This window comes from Strix uralensis, chromosome 7 (genome assembly GCF_047716275.1).
Source record: "Strix uralensis isolate ZFMK-TIS-50842 chromosome 7, bStrUra1, whole genome shotgun sequence".
NCBI lineage: Eukaryota > Metazoa > Chordata > Aves > Strigiformes > Strigidae > Strix > Strix uralensis.
Window position 1 is genome coordinate 18,872,890 of NC_133978.1, and position 22,489 is coordinate 18,895,378.

Below are 22,489 nucleotides of genomic sequence, written 5' to 3' on the forward strand. Positions count from 1 at the left end.
AAATAAATCTCGCTCTTCAGATGTAATTACTACCTCAAATTTTGCTTGGCAGTACTTGAGGTCAGTTGCAATTGCTTCTCTTCAAAAGTTAAGCATCCACAAAGAAGTACTGAGGAAAGCTGAAATTATCACTTTCCTTTTAGCACCTTTCTATATTGCTACATTGCTTTCTTCCTCATGCAGTAGCATCTTAATGAAGTTCTGGAGCAGTTCTGGAGCACGAGAACACTATTCCCTTAGGGTGAAGCCTGAACAGGAGGTTTTGCTTTGTACTTCCACCTAATGTTCCACAACTACTTGAGAATGGCTCGTCCACAGTGTTAGATGGGAGTCCTGAAGTGGATGCAGCATGGATATTAGACTCTCAGCACTGTTGTTCATCCTATGCTCTGTCTTGCTAGTGCACAGTTTTCTAGTACTCTAGCCTAGAGTAGAAGATATTAAATTTCTCATATGAAATGCTTTAGTAAAAGAGGAAGTTCAAACATTTATGTTTTACTAAGGGACTTCATGGTTCAGAATAGAACTTAATGGCCATTCTCTTTCACATCCTACCTTTCCCCTTTCAAGAGAGGAGGAACAGACACATAATAACAGGATTTTTTTAATGATAGTTTAACATCCATAATACAAACAATAAGTTAAACACAGTAAAAATAATTAAATAAAGCTTGAGGTTCCAGCCCTCATACAAATAATTCAAATGTATAAAAGAAAGACAAGTTTGAAAATAAAACTGGCATAAGTCGGGGGGGGGGGGGGGGGAGTAGTTTTCATATGATATCAGTTAAATTAATAGAAACAGAGTTCTGACTTTTGACATCTACAGCATTCAATGGGTGCTAAGTCCTTAAATCCTCTCCTGGGTGCATAGGTAGATGTAGAGAGATTGTATAATCAGACTTCAGGCAACTCAGACACCTTCAGATGTGACCTAGAAGTCCAGTCAAGTTTCCAATTTGCCTTCTTACAGCACAGTTCTTAAGTGGAATACATTAAGAGTTTGTAATGCTGACACAGCTACGGGTGCCATTCTTAAGATTTTACTGTATGTCAGGTCTGTAGCAATGAATCCTATACACCAAGCGTTGCCTCAGTTTAAGTAGACTTTGGTCCTTCACGCAGTTTCTTTCACTTTCTTCTGCTGCAAAGCCTGATCACCCTCTCAGTACTGGTATTAACAGTTTACATTTCTAGGACTTGAGTTTAGTGTGATGAGGAAAGATTTTAGACTCAGGCCATGTATAAAACAAATATTTGAGTTAAATAAGTTAAAACTGTACCAATACTTCCAGACCAAATGCTGGTTCATAAATGAAGTGGACAGAACTTGATATGCATAATATTGTGCATGGGAATACTCATTTAAATGTTAAATATTTTAGCTTCCCACTGAGTGGTTTTCAGGTAATTCAGAGTAGTAAGATATATCAACCGTCTCTCTGCCTCAGAAACACTGATGTGAGTGGCAGACCACGCAAGCATTTAAAAGGAAATGCCTCTCATGACATTCAGGACTTCAGTGTCCTGGCATCAAGTATAGGCTTAATCTTGTTCATTTGAGTCCAGCTGTAGAAAAAAGGTCACTTTGGTTCAGGAACAAAACGACTCTTGGCAATTACTGCATTCATATTGGAGTCAATCCAGTTAAGGTATCGAGTAACTCTGGTGTAAACACCAGGCTTGTTTTCCTTTGCACAGCCATCTCCCCAGCTGACAATCCCATAAAGTGTCATCCTGCCATTGTGCTCACAGACCATGGGGCCACCGGAATCTCCCTAACAACATAAAGAGAACATATTAGGTCATTTTCTGCAGATGGAGCCTTTGTAACAGGGAGCCTGTTGTTATTGTTTTTCTAGAGTGAAACAAGTTAGTAAATACCTATGAGTTAAAGTTTTTATTTTTGAGAATACTACATAGATGGAACAGAAGGCTCAGCATCTGCTGCTACTTGAACACAGTCTATAAGGTAAGGAGTTCTCTAGTTCCCCCCTAGCAGGGCACGGAGAGAATAGTTACCTCGCATGCAACACTCCATCCTAAGTTTATAATCACAGATATTAGGCTAATGATAGAAGGCCAAAGCCAACACAGCCAATTGTTTATCACAGAATTGTTTCCCTGTCCATAAGGTTCACTTAAGGACTACACCTGTTCTTTTTAGTGGCTAATATGGCCACTCTGCCCAGTAAGGGTGCAACAAAGTAAATCTAGGTTTGAAGAATCTGTGGAAGGGCTCAGTCTCACCCTGTAATTCACCTTTTATCCCTTTGCAGGGGTATAGTTAATGTTAAGGAAGCACAAGCTGAGACTGGAATAGCTGCTGTATTCTTCTGATGCATATCAACCATTGCTTGAATAGATTGTAAAATAAGCCATTGTTATTCCTCATGGCCTAAAATACTGCACTTCTTGCACCTCCAAAGAAGGGTCTGAAGGGGATAACACCTAACTCTAGATCCCAATCTTCTTCCATATGTTTGGCCACACTACATGTCAACTCCACTGGATGTACTAAAATCCTGCTACATAAACAAGAGATTCTTCTGACTAGTAGAATTACAACATGCCACCAGCTGATCCATGTATGGATACATGCATTCAAAATTATTTAGAACATAAAACAAAACCAGTTTTACCTTGCATGCATCAGTCATCCATGTGGGATCTCCAGCACAGACCATGTTGTCAGTAACTCTGATATTGTCATAGTACTCATATTTGCATTTTGTCTGTGATATTAAGTTTACAGTGGCTGACATCAGTTTTTGAGCATAGAAGATGTCATCTGCAAACAGAAGAGTATTTAACCATTTTTTCCACTGAGACAAAAACAAAATAACCCCCATAACACATACTTTCAACACCTAAAAAATTAGCATAACCATTCCAGTTCTTATTCAATGCTCTTAATTCCATCTTATGCAGTATTGGTTTACTTTTACTGTTAATGAGTAAGGTTTTTTTCTTTAAAACAAGTGTTCCAAATGCAAACTATAACGCTTGGTTTCTAGAGGGAAAGTTTGATAGTTTTGGAAGAAATTTCTGCACAAATGCAATCCTTTGTTAATCCTCCAACACAGCTTTATTTTTTTCTACTCATCATCCCACCAGGAATGAAAAAGTTGCTATGTTTTACATCTTGGCTTACTTTGTATGGTCTCAAGTGAGAGAAGTATCAGATAGGGAATGCCATGGACAACTAAAGATAGCAAAGATCATATTTGAGATATGCACATGGAGTATATCAAATAATAGAAAGAAATATTTTTTTAATCCTTTGCAGATCATGGTATAAAAAACATCGAGTTCTCACATTGTGGAAATAACTTTGGAAAGAAGAGTCATTCACTTACAAAAATCTTGTTTTCCATAGCCAGATATTTCACACCGGGTATTGTCTCGTAAGTAAAGGTTCTTCTCTGGCAAGCAGACTGTTCTGACATATTTGGATTCTACGGCGCACTGTCCAGAAGTTGTTCTTATCCTTATCAAAGCTAAGAAACAAGGCAGAGAAGATAAAGTTAAATTTGTAAAGAAAGTTTTTCCCCTCAAGTTCTCTGACAATAGGAATATCAGGTACAGTTAACGGGAACAGTGGCAGTTACATTTAGTTCTGGTTACATAGGATTCTTCTCATTGCTTTTGGAATGACACTGGGTCATTATTTAGCAACAATAAAACTAATTTCCCAGCACTAAAATTGTCAAATGTTCTAACTTGAACTTTCTTCCTGGCAGGATAGAGGCTGATAGCTCGGGGAAGATTTTTTTTGCAAGTATATCTTCAGATGCTTTAAAACTTCAGCTTCCTGACTGGCTGTAGAGGGTAGCAGCCACTGCCCTGCTGAAGAGGGGGCAGTTTATACTGTACTTCTCACCAGAAGGGCTTATGAAGCTATTCTTTGAGTCTTTTTCCTTAGCAGCAGAAATTTGGAAGGGGTGGTAGAGTCTTAAGTGTCAAGTGCAAGAGTGGCAAGTCTGTTCTGCACAAGTTGCGAAAAATCTGTGGTTTAGGGATAGGCTTGTGAAAGCCAGAGAGACTTATGGAAGTTGGTATTAATTCAGGATAGCCCTCAGCTCATGTGGTACCTGATTTGGCATTCCCCTACTATACACTATGCATGCATTTTTTCATCATTTACTATACGTATAGCATGTTGTCTGTAGACATAGAATAATATGGTATAAATAGGATGCTGCCATCAGTGCTTATGAAAAAAATCTATGACTTGTACAGGTCCAGAGATAAGACAGGCTTATAGTTGACTATGTGCCAGGTAATGTGTCTGACACATATAAATTTGGTTTGTGGCACAAGTGGAAAAATTTTGCTCAGTACAGGCCTAATTCTCAGAAGCACCTAGTTCCTGTTCCTTCATCTCGTCTCTGGTTCTACTTCTTTTAGAAGAGGTATGCCACAATTACATAGCCTTCAGCTATCCTCAGTGTTTTAAAGGCTCACATTAAGATGACACTTACCAATATCATTCTCATTGCCACCTGTGTCATCTGTAAAGTCAGGGTGAGAGATGATGTCATCAACCATGAATACTTGTTCCTTATCATCAGTAACATTCAATATGGACTTTCCAAGAAAGACTTTGTAGACAGATTTGTTTTGTGGTTTTTTTGACCTGAGTAAGAGAGATTCAAGAAGACTATCAGTTTCTGAGAGTGAGGTCAACAGTTTAGATCCAGTCCCAGTTCTGTTTCATGTTTACTTTAATGCTGACAACAAGAAGTAAAATTTAGTCAGCTTTGAAAGTTGATCCAGTTTTCTAAAGGAAAGCATCCAGATTTTCTATTTGAAGGGATTAAGATATTTGGGCATTTTGAAATGCACACCTAGCTAGCTGGTACTAGTGCCAGGCATTGGCAATGAGAATCCTCTGCAGAATGCCAGGAGGATCAACTTTCCACAGGAAAAACAAAAAACACCCATAAATGTATTGCTTGACAGGTACAACTCTTAAGATTTGTGAACAGCTAAGGTAAAGTGAAACCCTGGCTCCAGTTTACCCTGAAATTGTTTAAATTGCATAATCCACCAAAATGTTTGCATCTTGCTAGCTCATTCTGCTAGACTTGGACTCTCAGAGGCTTAATGCTTAGGGCTGCTCTTCTTGTTTTGCTCAATCAAAAGAACATTCTTACTATGGTACATTTTGAAGGGTTGCTCAGTAAGCATTACACAAATAAATCAATTGAAGAAAGTTATAGATAAGAAGGATGCAGAGCTGTAAACTTACGGAGTATGAAAACAGTGTGCTGCTGTAAGCACCCAGCAAGGGTCAATGAGGCTGCCACCGCACAGAAAATGGTCGATGCCTTTTATATTTTGGAAGATGCCAGCTACCCAAGGCTGAGACTCAACCTCTGCCTGGCTTCCACCAACAATCTTGAAGTACTTGCTGATGCTCCTTTGACCACATGCACGCCCTATGAAAGGAGAAATTTTCTTCAGATGTTCTTACAACTAAGTACCAACCTTGTGCTATTAACCCCCCCCCCCCCCCCCCCCAAAAAAAAAAAATCACTCATCTTAAGCTAGTGTTACTTACCACACTTCTCTATGTTGCAGGTTGTTTCTTGAATGGTGAATCCCTTTTTGGTGTAACACCAGGGACTGTTCCTTCCATTTGGGTTTCTAGAACAGAGTAATTGTTCTTTTTATAACAACAGTTTAAAAAAAATTATAGTATCTTAGAATTCTAACTGTCCTGAAAATGCCAAAAGTGTTCTGTTGCAAGATATGCCAGAGAAAATAATTAACAACTGACTATGACTGTTGCATACTGGGAATTTTACAGTACGATCAGCTTCAGTGGTGAGAATGCTAGACGCTTCAAAGAATTATATTCCAAGTATTTTTAGTCAAAATTAATCTCTAATATTTCATTATTTAACACATGTACTATCACTTGAGACATTTCTGGGGCTGTGACAATCCTATAAAGAGTGATGCTTTACTTACCTGCAGTAGCTGTGTTTGCCCAGTCCGAGCTGCAAAGCATTCTTCAAGTGAGCATGGTAATGACCCCTCCTGATTACTGAGGGAAGGTCCCATGGCAGACATTCATCTTCTGTGGCCATTCCTCTGTAGTCTTCCCCATTCTCAGTATAGCATATGCTGTTAGTGTCTGGGAAAATAAATATTTCGTTAGCAGTGTGTTCTTATTTATAATTGTTCTGAGACAGAAATAATCTGTATGAATCCTTCTGATGAAAAAAGTTAATGCATTACACTTGAAAACAGATGATGCAAAAATCTGGACTGATTATATATTCTTATTAAATTTGTTCTGTATGAATTCTGAGCATCAAGTATCTTATGCTTTAAAGCATGCATATTGCTTCTTTAATAGTTTCAGTGTACTTCACAATATAATCAGTTGTTCTTCTGCTTCTGAAGACTCCTAAACAAGTTCACTTTCACCCCAAACTAAAACATTTATGAGTTAGCCAACATTAGTGAGGAGGCAAGGACAAAAAAAATAGAGATCCTGATTTTTCGCCAATATTTAGTTGTTTGTCCTCACTTAGTCTGGTAGCATAAAGTGCTAAAGAATATCTAGTCATGTGTTTATGGGTAATACTTTCACTTGGCATCTCATATTTTAGTTCTTTTCAATCAATTTAGTTAGTACTAAGGAAGATATATTACCTAGTTCACATTGAATCCCAGTGTATCCTTCTGGGCATATGCAACGATTAATTTCACTAAAGAGGTAATAGGTAATGCAGGTTCCTCCATTCAAACAGTGGCATTCTGAAAGTAAAAGACATCAATAATTAGAGGCAAAACATTTGAATGAAGTGAAATCTAGTATCACTAAGAGTCTTCCTTCTTGCGTGAAGATGTAATTGCAGGATAACAAGTTCTTTTTAGGTTCAGGTAGAACAGGCAGATATTTACCCTTGTGATTTGATCTGCGTTTATATGACAGCTTGTAGTGCTTCTTGCTATAAACCTAAGGGAAAAGAAAAAAGGATTTTAAGGAAACAGTTTCTTTTATGTGGTTTGATTATCCTTTATAGGCCCAAGCTCTGTTCCCTACTGGATACATTCAACAGTTGAGTTTTTGCATGTAGTTACCAGCTGAACCTGCTCTGTGGAATCTGGATGTAAATGAAGAGTGAAACTCTACTTGAGCAAAGCAGAATGGGGAAGAAAAAACCCTACACCACACAAAAAACTCTGGAAAAAAACACGAAGCAGGTCCACCGCATCAGGTTAACATTGCAATTATTTCTAATATAAGGACTTCAGCAACTCTCAATGGTCAGTGTCCCTAAAACAGGGAAGGAAACTTCTCCCTCGCTACCTCTCAGTCACCAAGCAGTGCAGCGAAGATGCAACATTCTTCAGCTGCCTCTCATTTTGGTGACCTTAGTGCTTCATGTTTGTGCCATGGAATAAAAGCAAGTAGATTTATACAACAGATTCTTGCCCTGTACTTCAGATCCTGCCTCTGCTTTGCAGGCTGTATATTTCATTTGCCATGGAATTAAATAAGATTAGGCTTTTAGTATACTTTTCCCAGATGTTAAGTGGGCTTCTCTGAGCAAAAACAAGTAATGGTAACAATATAATTCCATAATGTTGGTGAATAGCTCTGCTGATAGATATCAACTGTCATACAAGTTGATAGTCAAAAATATTCAAATCCATATATCTGTTGGTCCTATTTTAGCATCACATTTTGAAGTAGGGGATGTAGAAATTTAGTTAAGGCCCAATAACCACCTCCATGGAAGACCAGTGAGCTCTTGGTACTCCATGTCCAGGTCTAAATTGCATGAAGAGGAAAAAAAAGCTAGATCTCTTGATTATTGCACGTCTTCACTATCTGAATGCTAGCAGACATCTTAGGGTGGAGCAGAAAGAAGAAAAACCAAAGGGTTCAAAAACATGTTTCTTGGAGGTGTGTGTGCAGCAGATTTATATGTACATGCAAAGGCAGCAAAAAGGAGAATTCAAGTCAAAAGCCTCTACACTGTCCAAAGTAGAAGTATAATCAAAACCAGAAGTGGTTCCAAGTGAACCCCCCATTTGTTTCAAAACTTACAGAATCTAGTCCCGTGACAAGTGTGCCCAGGGTTACTGTGAGGAAGATGAGTAACTTCATGTTGTTAGTTAACTTCTCACTTCGTTCCTCTTCTATCTGTATTATTTTGATTCTGAAAATAAAGAGGAACTTAGTGTCATGTTGTAGCTTGCAGCATCATCTTTCTGGCTTCTGTTGTCTTCCGTTGGTTTCAGATTAAGTCACAACACAACTAACAGAAGAATTAAGCATTGACTTGCTGTGGAATATCTGCTTATTATTTCCATATATTAAATTAGAAGTTATTGTTTGAAGCTTTCTTTGCACATTTAGCAATACAACCAGATTTGTTTAGAGTTTAAATGAAAGAGAGAAAGGGAAATTGGAAACATCCATACTCTGTTTCTGCAGGGTAGACTAACCCAGTTAGAAATTGGCAGAGTAACTCTCCAGCTGTTTGTACCTGTTTAACTGGTTATTAACTGTCTTGCAACAAAAGCACTGAACAGCTACATTTAGTGTGTGAAAGGGAAAGGTTCTTTTCTCATTATCTCTATAGTTGCTGATGGCATCTTGTTGATGCTAGGCACTTACATAAGCTTGGCCACTTCACTGAGTACCTCTGACCACTGCAAACTCTTGAAAGTCTGGTCTTGGTGTTACCTCTCTTATTTGATTAGAGTATTAGAGAGGCTTAGAACATATTCTGTCTTGATTTCTTATATGCATCTGGATCATGTAGCCAACCATCTATAGCAATCTTCCCAATAGCAACTATTAAAAACCAAGCTTATAAAAACACCCAGGGAAGAGAGCTATTGAGTACCAATATTTTTTTTTTTTTAAGTTGCAATGCAAATAATGGAATTTATTTTTTTAAAGTGGCCTCAGTTCTAGAAAACTGCAAAACTTGATTTTTTAAAAGATTCCATGGGAATCTTCGTTATATTTACATCAGCAAGCACTGCAGTAGGAGAGGGGATGCAGAATGGAGTTGGTGCTAAACACCCGCTCCGCACTCTATCTACTTCAGAGGTTTCTACATTCAACTAGTTTTAGTTTGGTCCTGCAGACCGAACACCTGCTGATATTCAGAGTACATCTTCCAGTTTGCTTTAATTCAAAAGAAATACAGCACAAGTACTCTAAAGCCATTCAGTGGTGTGAACAAAAACATGGGGAATAGAGATCACTGGATTCATTTGGAAACAGCTGACATGATCCAAACCAAAATGCTAATGTAGGTGCACCCTTCGCTTATAAGCAGATTTCGTAATGCAAGAAAGCAAATCGTGCCTCAGGTACTTGGACATGCACACTGTTCAGATTCAGTTGTGATTTCAGCAGGTACATTTTCCCTTAAACACTATTCATATTAAGATCATTATTTTTAGCACATTTGGCAGCAATGCAAGTAATTCATCATTTGTTACCATAGTTAGTTTCTCAGGCCCAACCTTAGCATCACAAATAGCAGTACTGCTGATTTCTTGTGAAAACTACGATACACTGTAGCACGTAGAACATATCTTCCCCGCTGCCGAAATACCGCATCACAGGAGATTTTTTTTTTTTTTAATTTAAAGAGCAACCACTCAGTTCTGTTCGACTTAGACCTGACGTTTTTGCCCTTAAATCATAATCGGGTTGTAAAGGCACAGCACTTACCAGCGCAGGAACCCCAAGGAGCGGTGCCAGTGGATACCGGTGGGTGCTGGTGGGTGCCGGGCAGCGGCTAGTGGCAGCGCGGCGGCGGGCAGGCGCTATAAAGGCCGGGCCGGGGCGGGGCCGCCGCTGCTGCCACCACCCTGGGGCGGGGCCGCGCCCGCCCCCTGGGACCTGCGAACGCCTCGGCCCGTACCTCGCTGCAGACAAAAGCTGCTGGAGTGACTCAAGGGGGAAATTTTAAATGCTGCTTTTTAGTTTCGGGGGGCGGGGGGAGTACGGTCAGGGCGAGCAAACGACTCGGTTCGGAGTTAGATTTCAGTAAGGGGCTCCCTGGCTCCCCGCCGCACTCAGCAATTTCTTAGAGGCGTTTAAAAAAAAGAAGAGAAATGCGAGGGACAGCCATGAGAAGAATGACTTGTGCTGAAACATGTCTAGAGAGATGAACAAGCGTGGTGTATTTGATTCATACGGCGCTACCCATAATGACAGAAGCACAGATGATTTATTAATTAGTAGAGGATTAAATTGATTCAGGTGTGGGTTAAACAGCCCACTGGGAGGGGGTATTGGGCCAGAATGTGTGCTGGAGGCACTCAATGTGTTTTCAGAGAGTTGAAACACAGGACGTTTGAGGCGAACAGGGTGCAGTCCTCATGCCAGCTGGAATCTATTAGGACACGGGGCTCGCAGCAGGGGCTAAACTCACCTACTCCAAAACTACTTACAGCTCTCCCGCCCCTAAGCAATCTTCTGCTTCTAAGAAATTGGTCATGATTTTCCATTAATTTCTATTTTCCAAAGACATAGTCAAAGTGGGGTCATTATTTCATAAGATGTGGGTGGAGATGTGAACTGCCAGACATCTATCTAAGAAGGCAGGCCCAGTGAAATAGCCTTTCCTAGCCCAGTCAGATGTGGTTTTTCACATTATGCTGTGATGTTGCAGCAACGCAGTGAATAACAGCAAACCTGTACATAGTATTTGTGGGTATGTTCGTAGGGTTTAGCTTCAGGTAGTGCAGGTGACTAAGCTGAGGCAGGTCTCCATAGGCTGTGTAGCTGATGAAGAGCAGTTTCTTCAGGGGCCAGGTCAGAGCAGGAGTTGACCTGAATTTCCCTCAAGAGGAATGTTTTCATAACTGGAAAATTTAGAGCTTAAGGAGACCACCCTTCTACATTTGACATCTAACTTCACTGGTATGAATATGGCTTAGCTTTCTTCTTCCCTCCCCATCTTCTATTTAGGTCAAGTCTGTGGTATAACCATACCTTTATTTGGGTACTGGCCACTTACATTCTCTATCCATTTCTGTTCAGATCTTAAAGCTCACGTCAGAACAGACCTCATGTCTGCTGAAAGCATGCCCAGTTCACTTCACTGAATGGCAGGAACTGAGTCAAGAGAAACAGCTCAAGCTGAAAGTCCAAAAATGAACCTAAGTAAGGAACAAATCTTTCTGAATTTCAGGAGAGTCCTTTTTCTCTCTCTTTGTGGTGACTGAATATATCAACATCCCAAGCAATTAGATCCTCTAAGAAACAGGGCAGAAAATATCGAGGTAGAATCCCCATGGCACTCTTCACTTTAGAGGAGTGGCTGTAGAGTAAACTTATCCTAGGGAATAAATTCCAGGGGGGGAAATAATCCAGATTTTAAAAGCAGTCTCGAACATGTACTCACTTAATGAATTTTAATATACCAACCTTACACATAATAAATGAAGAAATGGGTCATGGTTTGATTCAGCAGGGAGAGCAGGGAAGGGACAAGGTGCAGGGAAGAGGAGGGCTCCTCAAGGCTGGACAGCTCCTCTTCTTCCTCCTCCACACTCCCAAGGCACGGTGCTAAGCCCAAGGTGCTAGGCCTTGGTTGTTTCCTCAAACTCTCTTTCTGGAAAAAGAGTCAACCCTAGAGCAACTGTGTTTCCTCTTTCACATTTGTTGTTCTCTGAGAAGTGCTGGAGAAATGTGAGCAATTATCTTCAACCTGAACCTTTGACCAAGCTGTGTAGATGTCCCCTGTTCCTCATTTGCCCCCTAAAACCTGAAGGTTCATATTTGTTTCCCAGGTCCAAGAGCCAAAACCTTTTGTTGTCTTCACTCTGGCACAAGATACAGCAAGATTCAAAACTCCCTTTTTCTACCATTTGTCATATACTTAGTTTTTACTGAAATACTGTATTACTTTATTCTCAATGACAAAATATATCTAAAAGGCCACCAGAAGTGACCCTGGCTGTGGTGTCACTTTGTTTCAATTGGACTGGTAACAGTTACTAATCAGAAACCCTGATATGTTTGCAGTACTGCTTTAGTGCCATCAAATTCCATTGGTCTGAATATTTGCACCTAGATAGGTGAATGAATTATAGTTGAATGACTGAACTGAAACTGTGGTTTAGCGGAGAGATATCCAAGCTAGCTGCAAATGGGTTTGCTTTGGTACTGCAAGTAATCTCACCACAAACAAGGCTGCATGATCTCTGTGAGCGTTAAGTGACTCTTAGGGAAGCAGAAATGGATTAGAGAATTTCCAGTGCCTGAGTTCACTGAGCTGGCTGGCACAACAAGATCTGAAGTGAGGTTTCAGGTGAAGTAAACCATTGGACCCTTGTTATGTGCCCTGTCTTAAGGCAGAGACCTTGGAAAATCTGTAGCTTGGCAGTTCTGGCAAGACCTCCACCTAACCTCAAAGCTGGACCTGCCTGCAGAGATAGGAATTGCACAGACCCAGGGAGTGGGAGGGGTGAAACGGAACCAGTTCTGCTACCAAGGGACTTTTGGTGGTTTCAGGGTCAGGATTTATTTATTGCTGCATGTCTTGAGAGTTTAGAAGGGCCCTGTTACAAGCCATGTTATCTCTCCAGAATAAGACTGTGATAGGATAGAGGAAAAGAAGGTCTTTGTAACTCAAAATCCAAGTTGCTTGGGAAGAACAGTGAACAAAAGGAAATACCTACTGAAAGACTCTCAGGCAAACTTACTTGTCCAGTAGATACTGATTAATGACAAGCATGGGGCTTAAGAGAGAAACTCTTGTACAGACCCATGAACAAGTTTTGTATGTTGAGAACCACTTCTGCTTTCCACTATTTAGTTCTTTTTCTTTGCACGTGCCTGTGGTTTCATCACTCTGGTCTCTTATTTGAATTTGGCAGAGGTGTGGGCAGGATGGAAGGGGGGAAGACTTCTGAAGACAAGAGAGGTGCTACAGGAAGTGGTATGGGTGACCTTATAGAAGACACTTTACTTGCTTAGTAGGAGTGCAGCACCTAAACAAGAAAATGCAATTCAGAAAATCTAAAGTCATTCTCTCATTTACATAGTCAGGCTGTTAATAATAGGGCTTTATATATTTCTCTTGTCTGTACCTGGATTATAGCACAAAGAAAATCTATACACATATTATGAGCTGCTTATGTGATCCAAGTCTGTGAACCCCTTGCAGTTGTATAGTACTTCTCTCAAGCAGAGATCAGATGCAGTGGATCCAACCCTGAAGAGCTAGTAGGATCAGACCCACAGTCAGGCAGTTCTTGGTTTACTGTGATTCTGTGATTTAGTTTTCAGTTGCTGATAAAAATCTTGCTGATTCTTTTAATTTATAGTTGAAATAACTTGAATGTTTCAGACTAATCTGCCAGCCTGACTTAACAAATTTAGAAAAGATAACATTTCATTCCAACTAGATGAGGACACGGACCCTCTTAAAGAAATACAGGGTATTCATCTCATGGTGGTGCACTGAAAGACATTGTGAAGTTTGCATTGTTTTGCAGAAGTTGCCAGGGGTGGAGGTATTATTAGTTCCAGTGTTCATTTTCACAGCTCATGATAAAATATTAAAACTAAAGAAAAATACTATCCATGACACATTGATTCTAGTGGTCCATCTGTAAACTCCAAAAGAATAGAATTCATGGAGAGTTAAGTAACCTGTCAATATTAGGAAAAATAACTGCCACAGAAGTGCTGTTTTATCAGGACAAATTTCCCTTACTGTGGTACCCTGATATTCCACACTGATTTTCTCAGTGGGGGACACTCTCTAACCAAATAGGAATTTCCACCTGCTTAAAATTACAACATGATTTGAAATCTGCCCTAAACCTGAAATTCTGCCTCTGTGAGCAGGCATTTTTGCAAGCCCCTGCTAAAGGTAGTGTGGCTCAGTGCAGGGGGAGCAGTCCCTTCTGTTCCAGGCACTTTCAGAGTCAGAGCTCAGACTAGCCTGAGGCTTTTTATTGCCTTAAGTCTGGTGGTTGTGTGGAACACTTTCTGGTTTGTATCACATATAAATAATATCAGAATTAGCCCTTTGACTAGTAAAATATCTGTTTTGCCAACATGGCTTCCTGTGAAATAAAAAATCATTTGCAAGTCCTCTCTACTCGGCACATTAAGAACAGAGAAGTCAAAATTTGCATATGAGCGGTTATGTGTGCCTAAACCTCTGACATCTCACCTAAAAGAGCAGGGTTAAGCCTCCCATTCAGTATTTAGTTAGTGATTAAGAATACAAAAGCTAAGAAAACACCTAGATCCTTTTGACATGATTTGTGATCTCTGTAATGATAATAGATTTTGTTGGGTTTTTTTAAAAAAAGAAAATAGCTTATCACTGAATTATGTAGCTCCAACTATAGGTATAGAATATAAAGAATATAGCTATATTTAAAACTGCTTTGTGTATTGGAATGCGACTTCAAAGTTGAACAGTATTGGGTTACAGTAAATTTTGGATTATGGCAGAAAGGATTTCAAGGCAGTCGTAAAATGTGTTATAAGTTTAAGGGAAATTTTCTAGTATAAAGTTGTTTTAGAATATTCTAGCTTCACCTTTAAAAACACGGTCACTTCTACAGTAAAACATTTTGTATTATCCCTTTGATAATAGCCAAGTTAATTCTTTTAATCAGTTTAGTTCTAGCTCGTGAGATAATAACAGGTATGACTGAATAAACCAATAGATTTTTAAATGTAAACCAATAGATTTCAAATGTTACATTATCACTGTTCATAAAGTTAAAAGTATACAGCTCGCTCTTTAATCTTATACTTTCAAATTACAGCTTGTATGAGTCCCAGGAATTTCCAGAGGAGCTGATTTTAAGTCAAATGTGATTCATAAAAATTCTTGTACTTTAATGACTCTTGATTACTTGTCAGTTGTTTGTGGTTGGAATCTGAAGCAAATGGTGATCTCATTTCCTTTAGGTATAATTCAGCTACTCAAGTTTCTTTGTTGATTTAAAATTTTGTTCCTTTTCCTTGCTGCCTACTGTTTTTCTCTTATCTGTGTTATCTGTGTGGGTAGAAGTAGCAGAGTGTATCAGCTGAGGGCCACTGGACTGTCTCTGGATGCTTGTTGTCATTATTTATTGCTTTGCGAGCAGCAGGAGTAGGCAGCCTTTATCTTTAAGCCAGTGTAATCAAAAACTTGCAAACTTGCTTCAGTCACAACAAGTAACCAACTGCTGTTGGTTCAGCTGTTTTATTACACTAGGAGAGAATGTGGTTGGAGCTTTAAAACAATACAATACCTCTCAAGCATAGTTTTGTTGGATACTCCGGCTGTGTTCTTCAAAGCGACTGACTGTGCTAGAAGTTGACTCTAGATACAGGCTGAGCACCTTGAGCGCCTGCGAAATCCCCTGTCTCTGGGTTCCTTTCATTCATACGTAGAAAGCAGCTACTTGACGAGTGTTCTTTTTTTATATACAATGTTTTGTTGTTTCAATGAGCTGTCCGGATACAGATATTTTTTTGAACAGCAATGAGCACATCTGAGGATTTCTTCATCAGCTTGATGTGCACCTGCTTTTAAACTATCTCTTGCATCTTATTTGGCATTTATGAAAATCCATTGATCATGAAAATCACCAATCTCTTTGACATTTGTTGAAAATGCTCAGTTGAGACAGCTAGTATCTAAAGCAAAGATTAGTCTGAGCTACAGACGTTTCATCCAGATCCTAAATAGCTTAAAATTATGTCTGCGTTTAGGTCTAGTTCTATCTTTAGTTTCTAGTTGCTGGTAGCACTGGGGGGAACCCGGAAAAGAAGATTTCTGAGTCTGAAGCTAGAAAGCAGAAAGCAAGTAGAGAGTTTTTTAGGGGTTAAGCTGTGCTTCTTTTGGTGATCTTAAGTGTTGAAGTAGAATATTTTTCAAGGGAATCCTATGTCTGCCTGCCATTTACTGATCTGGAATAGCACATTGAAATCTAACACTGGAAATTTACAGAAACAGCTGGCTTGGACTATTATTTCCACAGTGCGTCAGTCAATCAGATTCACATTCTACAGGAAAACCAACAAACTGAGAGTTGGCAGACTTCTGGAGAAAAAAGATTTGCTAAAAACTGGGAAGAAAGTGAGTTCTGCATGCTATATCCCAGTGATGGTGTATCCAGGGAAGCAGCATACCCTAACTCCCTCTGCAGTACAGCTTGGGAGAGAAAATTGGCACTGCTCATCTCCATGAGAGGCTGCCTGGGAAGATCATTTAGGATTCCATTCCTTCCTCCTCTGTCTTGGGCTTTCCTACTCATGAAGGAAGATAAATGCCTAAACTAACATAGACAGTTCCTACCTACAGAGAAGGAAGTGGCGATTTTACAGGCTGTCCTGCCAAGTAGCACTAATACCATAACAGATGTCTTAGTGGGGAGACAATTAATTGTTCCTGCTCACAGTAGGGTGTGACACTGCCTGCTCTTACCAGTTTGCGAAAACAGCATGTTGTGTAGGTCTCACATCTCTCAGGTAGAATCCAGGGGTGCAGGATCAGTGGCAGGGAGCTCTGTGTGCCCAGAGGGTAGCAGCTGGGCTGAGTGTATCCTTTGCTGCTCACCCGAGATGCAGATTGCTTGCAGCCATGGCACAGAATTATGCTACAATACTTAAATGCAGGATTGTTTTGACTGTAAATGTCCAGGTTCCATAATGGTGGGCAGCAGTATAAATTTCTAAAGCATTAATTATCTAAATAAATACAAGCTACAGAAAAATAACTTTGTAATCATAATGTTAATGACATTAGTCATGGACTGTTCTATGAGGTACTGAAAAAGCTCTGAAGAAAGAAGACACCCCCTGTGAATTTACAGGTGAAGGAAAAGGATACCAGATGCAGAAAGATGGGAGTGTAGAGAGCCCATAGGGCAGTACTGCCCAGTGTGTCAGGCAGAGTCTTAATACATTTGCAAGTGAACAGCTATTGAACAATTCAGACAAAAAAGAGTTTTAAGGAGAAAAAATAAGTTGCTTCCTGGGTGCTGTTGAACAACAGCATTCTTCCTGCATAAGCTCATAAAGAAACTGTGCTGAAAAGAAAAGGGAAACAGAATTAACTTGGGTACTCTAATAACAGCATGTATCTTGGGTGCTCTAATAATAGTACTTATCTTTTCCCCCCCTCCCACTCCTTTGAATGTTTTGGCTGCAGTCTTCTTTTTTTTCTTGTTAGCTTCCTGTAACTTATTTCTAGTATAGAAACTGTGCTACTTTCCCTAATCTTTGTTTGCTGATTGTTGTTTAAAGTTTATAGAGTTTAAGTAACTACATCTCTAAAGAAAGTTGTGCTTGCTCTTCTGCAAGAACTTTAACCCCTATCCCATCTATGGCAGTTGCAGCTTTTATTGATGGACAAAGAGGACCAAAAAAAATGAAAAAAAGAGAGATTACAGAGCCTTCTTGTATATGATAAGCACAAAAGAAAAAAACTTTTAAAAATACTTTTTGTTTTCAAAATAGGCCTTTTTTTATCCTTGTGCAAAGTCTTTCAAAGGTCATACTATCCAGTATGTCATACTATCCAGATAGTCATACTATCATCAGTACCACCAAGGGTATTCCTGCCAGAAAGCAGAAATACTTATTTTCTGTCTCCCTCCTCTGTCACCGTGACTTTTTCTTGGTGATACTGACCACTTGTGCCATTCTGTGATTTTGGTTAGAACTCTTGGAAATGATGTTTTATTTCTCCTGAAATGTATGTGGTTTTGAGCAAAATATCTCAAATTGAGATACAACAAAGCCTCCAGCATTGCGAGTTTTTGAAACAGCTTTGGAGTGCATCTTCCCTTTGATCCCCAAGAGGTGTCAGGATTATGCTCCCTTGTCTCTATGAACCAAGCAGTGGTAGGCATTTACAGGGAAAGATGGAGAAGGCAAGGTGTAGAGCAGAGTCCATGCTAATCTATATTCTATATAGCTCTATAAGGCTCAGCATCTTGCGGTGCATGCTGGTACTGCTGTAGTCATGATCAGAGAGGCAGGGTGGAAGGTGGCAGCAGGGTGGGAGGGAGAGGGAAAGAGACAGTGTTAAGTGTCCTTTGCCTTTCAGAAACTGCTGTGGTTTAGCCAGGAGAAGGGTAAGAAGTGTTATTAAGTAGTTGGCAGAAATGGAAGGAGAACACAGTAGCAAAGGAAGGTTGTGCTAGAAAAGGTTGAAAGCCACTTATCCATGGACTTAATATCAGAAAACTTAGTAAGTGGACAGTGGAGGTTGGGCACACAGGTTATTCAGGAGGAGTCAGCATCCAGAGGATGAATGTGAGAGGATAGGCCTAGAGGACATAGGTCATGAGGTGCTCTGAGAGTGAAAACAAATTATATATGGTTGACTCAGTGAAGAACAGCCAGATGAGACAGGATGACTTGATCAAAGAGAATTCCATAAGAGAAGCCTTTGGAGGAGCTTTTCTGAGTGCAGACAAGAGAATCAGAATTGCATTTGTCAAGGCTTCTGACAGGCAGAAAAGTTGCATTGCTTTCAATGATAGAGAAAGAAGGTGGAGGACAGTGGTTTTGGACCCAAAAGGACCAGGAAAGATGAAGCTCTGTCATAACTGAGTTTCGTCTTATGAAAGGTCTTACAAAAAGTGATACCAGACAGATGTGCAGATTTACTCTTTGGCAGAGTGAAGGGGGTTTACAGTAGACGTGTAACATCACCTGCATAGAAATGGCAAATTAGTTTGTGTTTCCAAGTGAGATATAAAATGAAGGAAAAAACGAAACCAGAAGAGAGCCATTTCCAGGCAAGAAGTGTTGAGTTAGAAGAGAACGAAGAGAGGCAGTGAAGGAGAGAGCTGTGGAATGTGGCCAGTGATGTGTAAAGGGATCTCCCAAGCCCAGGAGAACGAGGACAGAGCTCTGCTTCTGAACAGTTCTGGTGAGAATAGCTTCCACTCCACGCAGAGGACAGAGGAAGACTGGAGAAAGCCTAAACTGGAGTTGGAGGAGGAAATCCACTGTTAAATTGGTATTTGGTGAGCTCTGAAGACATCAGTGTGTGAAAGAGTTGCAAGTGGTGTAAAGAGTGGGATATAGTTAAGGTAAGACAGACAATAGGAAAGAATTGGATTTTCCCTCCCGGCACCTGGTGATGAACATTCATGTTGTAGTCCAATAACAAGGCTTTTGCCAGCCTATGTGAATTCCCCTGAGACAAATGGAAATTTCTAATATAGTCTGTGTAACACAATTCATTATATGGAACTACTTCTATGAATAAGCATTACTCAGTGGGAGTAAGGAATGTCAGGACAAATCCTAGGCTACTGTATTATGGTGTACTGAATATTACTTAAAACTACCTTACACTGCAGTGAATATTATTTAAAAGAAAACTAGCTTATGAAGATCCTTGTCTTCTGTTGACTTCAATGGAGTAGGTCTGGGGGCCAAAATACCTACTAAATCAGAGACCCAAACCCTCTTCAGAAACATATAAGCTCAGGTACTGAATAACATGTTTATACTGGTGTAACAAGGAGCAGTATTTGGCCTGTAATAATTCACCTCTGTTTTCTTGTATCCACAGAATTATACAAAAAGCTCACTGTAGAACATATGTTCCAATAAAACTGCTTTTCCTGGAAAACTACCTAGTTGTCTCTTGTGCCTCATAGATCTCCCATTTCTCTCTCTGCAGGGCCTCATTCTCATCAGGACAAGGTGATGAATGACTCTTGCCCTAGGCCACCCTCTTCACTGTAAAAGCTAGAAATTCATGCCTTAAGCTGACAAGAGCCTGGAATCCCAGTCTTTCCTCTCAGGGTAGCTGCAAAAAGTGGATGCTGCTACTGCTAGCTCTTTTGTCAAGCTCCTGCTCTTAGAAGATAACTTGATATGAGTCTTAGCGCAGGTGCTGAATGTCTGTTATGTAACGGTTCTACAAAAGCATGAGCTCATATACCATGGGACCTGTTAAATGTTTTTAGGGGTGCTCTCATGGGATATAAGGACATCAAATACCTACCTTAGGCATTCTGAACCAGGCCAAGCACCTTTTTTTTTTTTAATGTTTCCATGCCTAAATTCAATACAAGTGGAAATTAAGCTCATAAGAGTGATGACTTTCAAGCTAAATTCCAATAAAGGCAATATAGGCTACTAGGTCACTTGCTTGCTTCAGATAGTTTTTGGTGATTAATGCTATTCCTCTGCCTTTCGTTCTTCCCACTGTGTGATTCACATTGAAAAAGGAATTTATCTTGTCTTTGACAGTCTGGTGATATATTAGTAGGTGATTCCACAATAGTATTCAATGCCAGGCAGAGGCGTTTGCTGTGATCCTCAAAGCATGTCACTACATTAATATGAGATAATTCCTGAAAGTGAGGTTCATTAAACTGACAGTGTAGCACAGTTATGGTTTCACAGCTCTCAGTTCTGGAGCAAGATAATTTGGCACACTTGGATCTCTGTGTTTCCTATTGCCTTCCATACGCATGTTTGACATTTTCTCCCTAGCTGTGATAAGTACTGAGAAGACCGATTCCTCAAAAAAATGAGAAAATACAGAAAAAGAGGAAAGACAATCATTTAGGGAACATAAGGAAACCACAGTTTGAGCATGTGATATTCAAGTCTGTGCGAGCATATATATATCAAGTATTATAACTTGAAACAGTTTGTGTAAGCTAGTTCAGACTAGGCACACAAGCAAACTTTAAGTATCTTCAAAAAACTATCAAAAACATAAATATAAGCTCTAATATGTATCTATGTAGTACAGACACTTTAAAAGGCAAAAGAAATATTATAAGCTATGTTCTGGTTATTAATAAATGACGTGAACATCTCCCAGCAATGTAATAAAAGTGAAAATAAGGGTAGATACTTAAATACCTGGTGCGACTTTCATGTTATGAGAGGATTTCTTCAGATGTTAGATGGACAAATGCTATTAGAGCCAGGAGAGTCCCAGGAGCTGTGACTCATCAGGACATCTAAGGTACCTTTGGTTTGACAGGTTGAACCCTGACATGAGATTTACCTTTTGAAGCAGTAGTAACACTTTTTTTAAAAAAGTCTTTCTAGGAAGAGAAGGAGCCAGAAAGCTGAGCAACTGGAAATCAACATCATATTTTCTTCTTACTACTTGACAGAATAAAAGTGTTTATTGCTTATAAGCACTGCTTTTAAGCAGGTGCTTAACAATAGGAGCGTGTCCTTATCTGATACTCTATCCCAAAGCTTCAGAATGGTAGATCTTATGCAACAACTGAAGGAAACAGTGAGCTCATGAGTTCTTGTATAGTACTATTGCCGTCTCACCTCTGCTGAAACCTGTATTCCACAGCAGGACAATTTTCTGCAGCACCATGTTGGGTTGTGGCTATGGGAAATTCCACAATAATGTACTTAGAAGCTGAAGTTTTGGGTATATAGGAATACTGCGAATGTTATGGATCTATTGTATAAACTAAAAATTATATTAACTGCAAAAGATTTGGTTCAGATCTTAGTGCCTGGCACATACAGAGCCCACCTTATGTCATCTGAGAATTTCTGATTTGAATTTTGAAGTTTGCCAGTGGTTCTTGTTTTCATTATTCAGGTATAGGATAAGAGGTCAGTGCTGTTACTCTAACAGCAAAATAATGCCCTAGTTCCTTGTGCAATAAACTTAAGAAGGAAACTTGAATGTGTTAGCAGTTCATGGTTAGGCTTACACACTTGTATTCTCATAGCACTACTCTCCTTTTGGACAAACTTCTTCAGAAATCTAGTTAATCGAGCCTCCAGACTAATTAAATTTTTGATCACTCTTAGAATGAAAAGTGACTTACTACTTGCTACCAATTAAAGCAGATACCTGGTGTAAAATACTGGCTTCTTTGGCAGGCATGCAAGTAGTCAAATGTATTTTAAATAAGCTCTCAAATGAGAATAGTTACAGCTGGACTAACAATGAGAAATCTAAACAGAAACGTCCATTACTTCTGATTACAACTTTATTTCATGCATATTCCTAGTACTTGATAAACATCTTTATAAGCACAACTTGCCAAAACTTTTGCTAATGGAAATCGTAGCAGGAGAGCCACTGAACTGTAGGAGAGTGCCTGGGCTTGGCTGTGTTGCAGAAACAGCTCTGCTGTCCCATGTACAGCTGAAGTGGTTAGCGCTGGCATGCAAGAATGACCTCATGATAAACTCACTGATCCTCACTAGGAATTAACCATTTAGCTACTTGCAGCCAACAGTCTATCACCAAGAGGAAGAGGCTGCTGTCTTTCTTTTCCATATCATAAGAACAAGTACATTTACCAGCATTATTGACCACAGACTTAGCAATGAATTTATGAGCTGGGAAGGTCATGTGCAGTATGTGCACATGAAATTATACGTGTAATTTCTGATAATAGTACCATGTAAAATTCCCCCACTAGTACTTTGTTTTTAAAATGTGTAATATTACAGGGACCTGAGAGTTGCTTGTTTTGGTTTTGTCTGTGTTGTACACAGCCTAAG

General features: G+C 39.7%; 1 protein-coding gene and 1 long non-coding RNA gene across 4 annotated transcripts in view; one reads left to right on the plus strand and one right to left on the minus strand.

Moving 5' to 3' along the window:
• LOC141945870 (uncharacterized) overlaps positions 1-22,489 on the plus strand; it is a 124,922-nt gene that overhangs the window by 50,368 nt on the left and 52,065 nt on the right. The window lies entirely within an intron of this gene.
• On the minus strand, positions 589-9,799 carry PLAU (plasminogen activator, urokinase). Its single transcript, XM_074874628.1, has 11 exons — positions 9,722-9,799; positions 8,075-8,186; positions 6,922-6,976; positions 6,670-6,774; positions 5,980-6,145; positions 5,567-5,652; positions 5,255-5,444; positions 4,485-4,639; positions 3,360-3,500; positions 2,643-2,791; positions 589-1,778 (listed from the first exon to the last, which is right to left on the minus strand). The coding sequence occupies exons 2-11, from the start codon at positions 8,132-8,134 to the stop codon at positions 1,584-1,586; spliced, it is 1,302 nt and encodes a 433-aa protein (XP_074730729.1). The 5' UTR covers positions 8,135-8,186; positions 9,722-9,799; the 3' UTR covers positions 589-1,583.

Coding starts and splice junctions, on each gene's coding strand:
- PLAU (XM_074874628.1), bottom strand. CDS start 8,134: ATGAAGTTACTCATCTTCCTCACAGTAACCCTGGGCACACTTGTCACG. Junction 6,775..6,921: donor ACGCAGATCAAATCACAAGG/GTAAATATCTGC, acceptor TTTTACTTTCAG/AATGCCACTGTTTGAATGGA. Junction 5,445..5,566: donor CTGCAACATAGAGAAGTGTG/GTAAGTAACACT, acceptor CTCCTTTCATAG/GGCGTGCATGTGGTCAAAGG.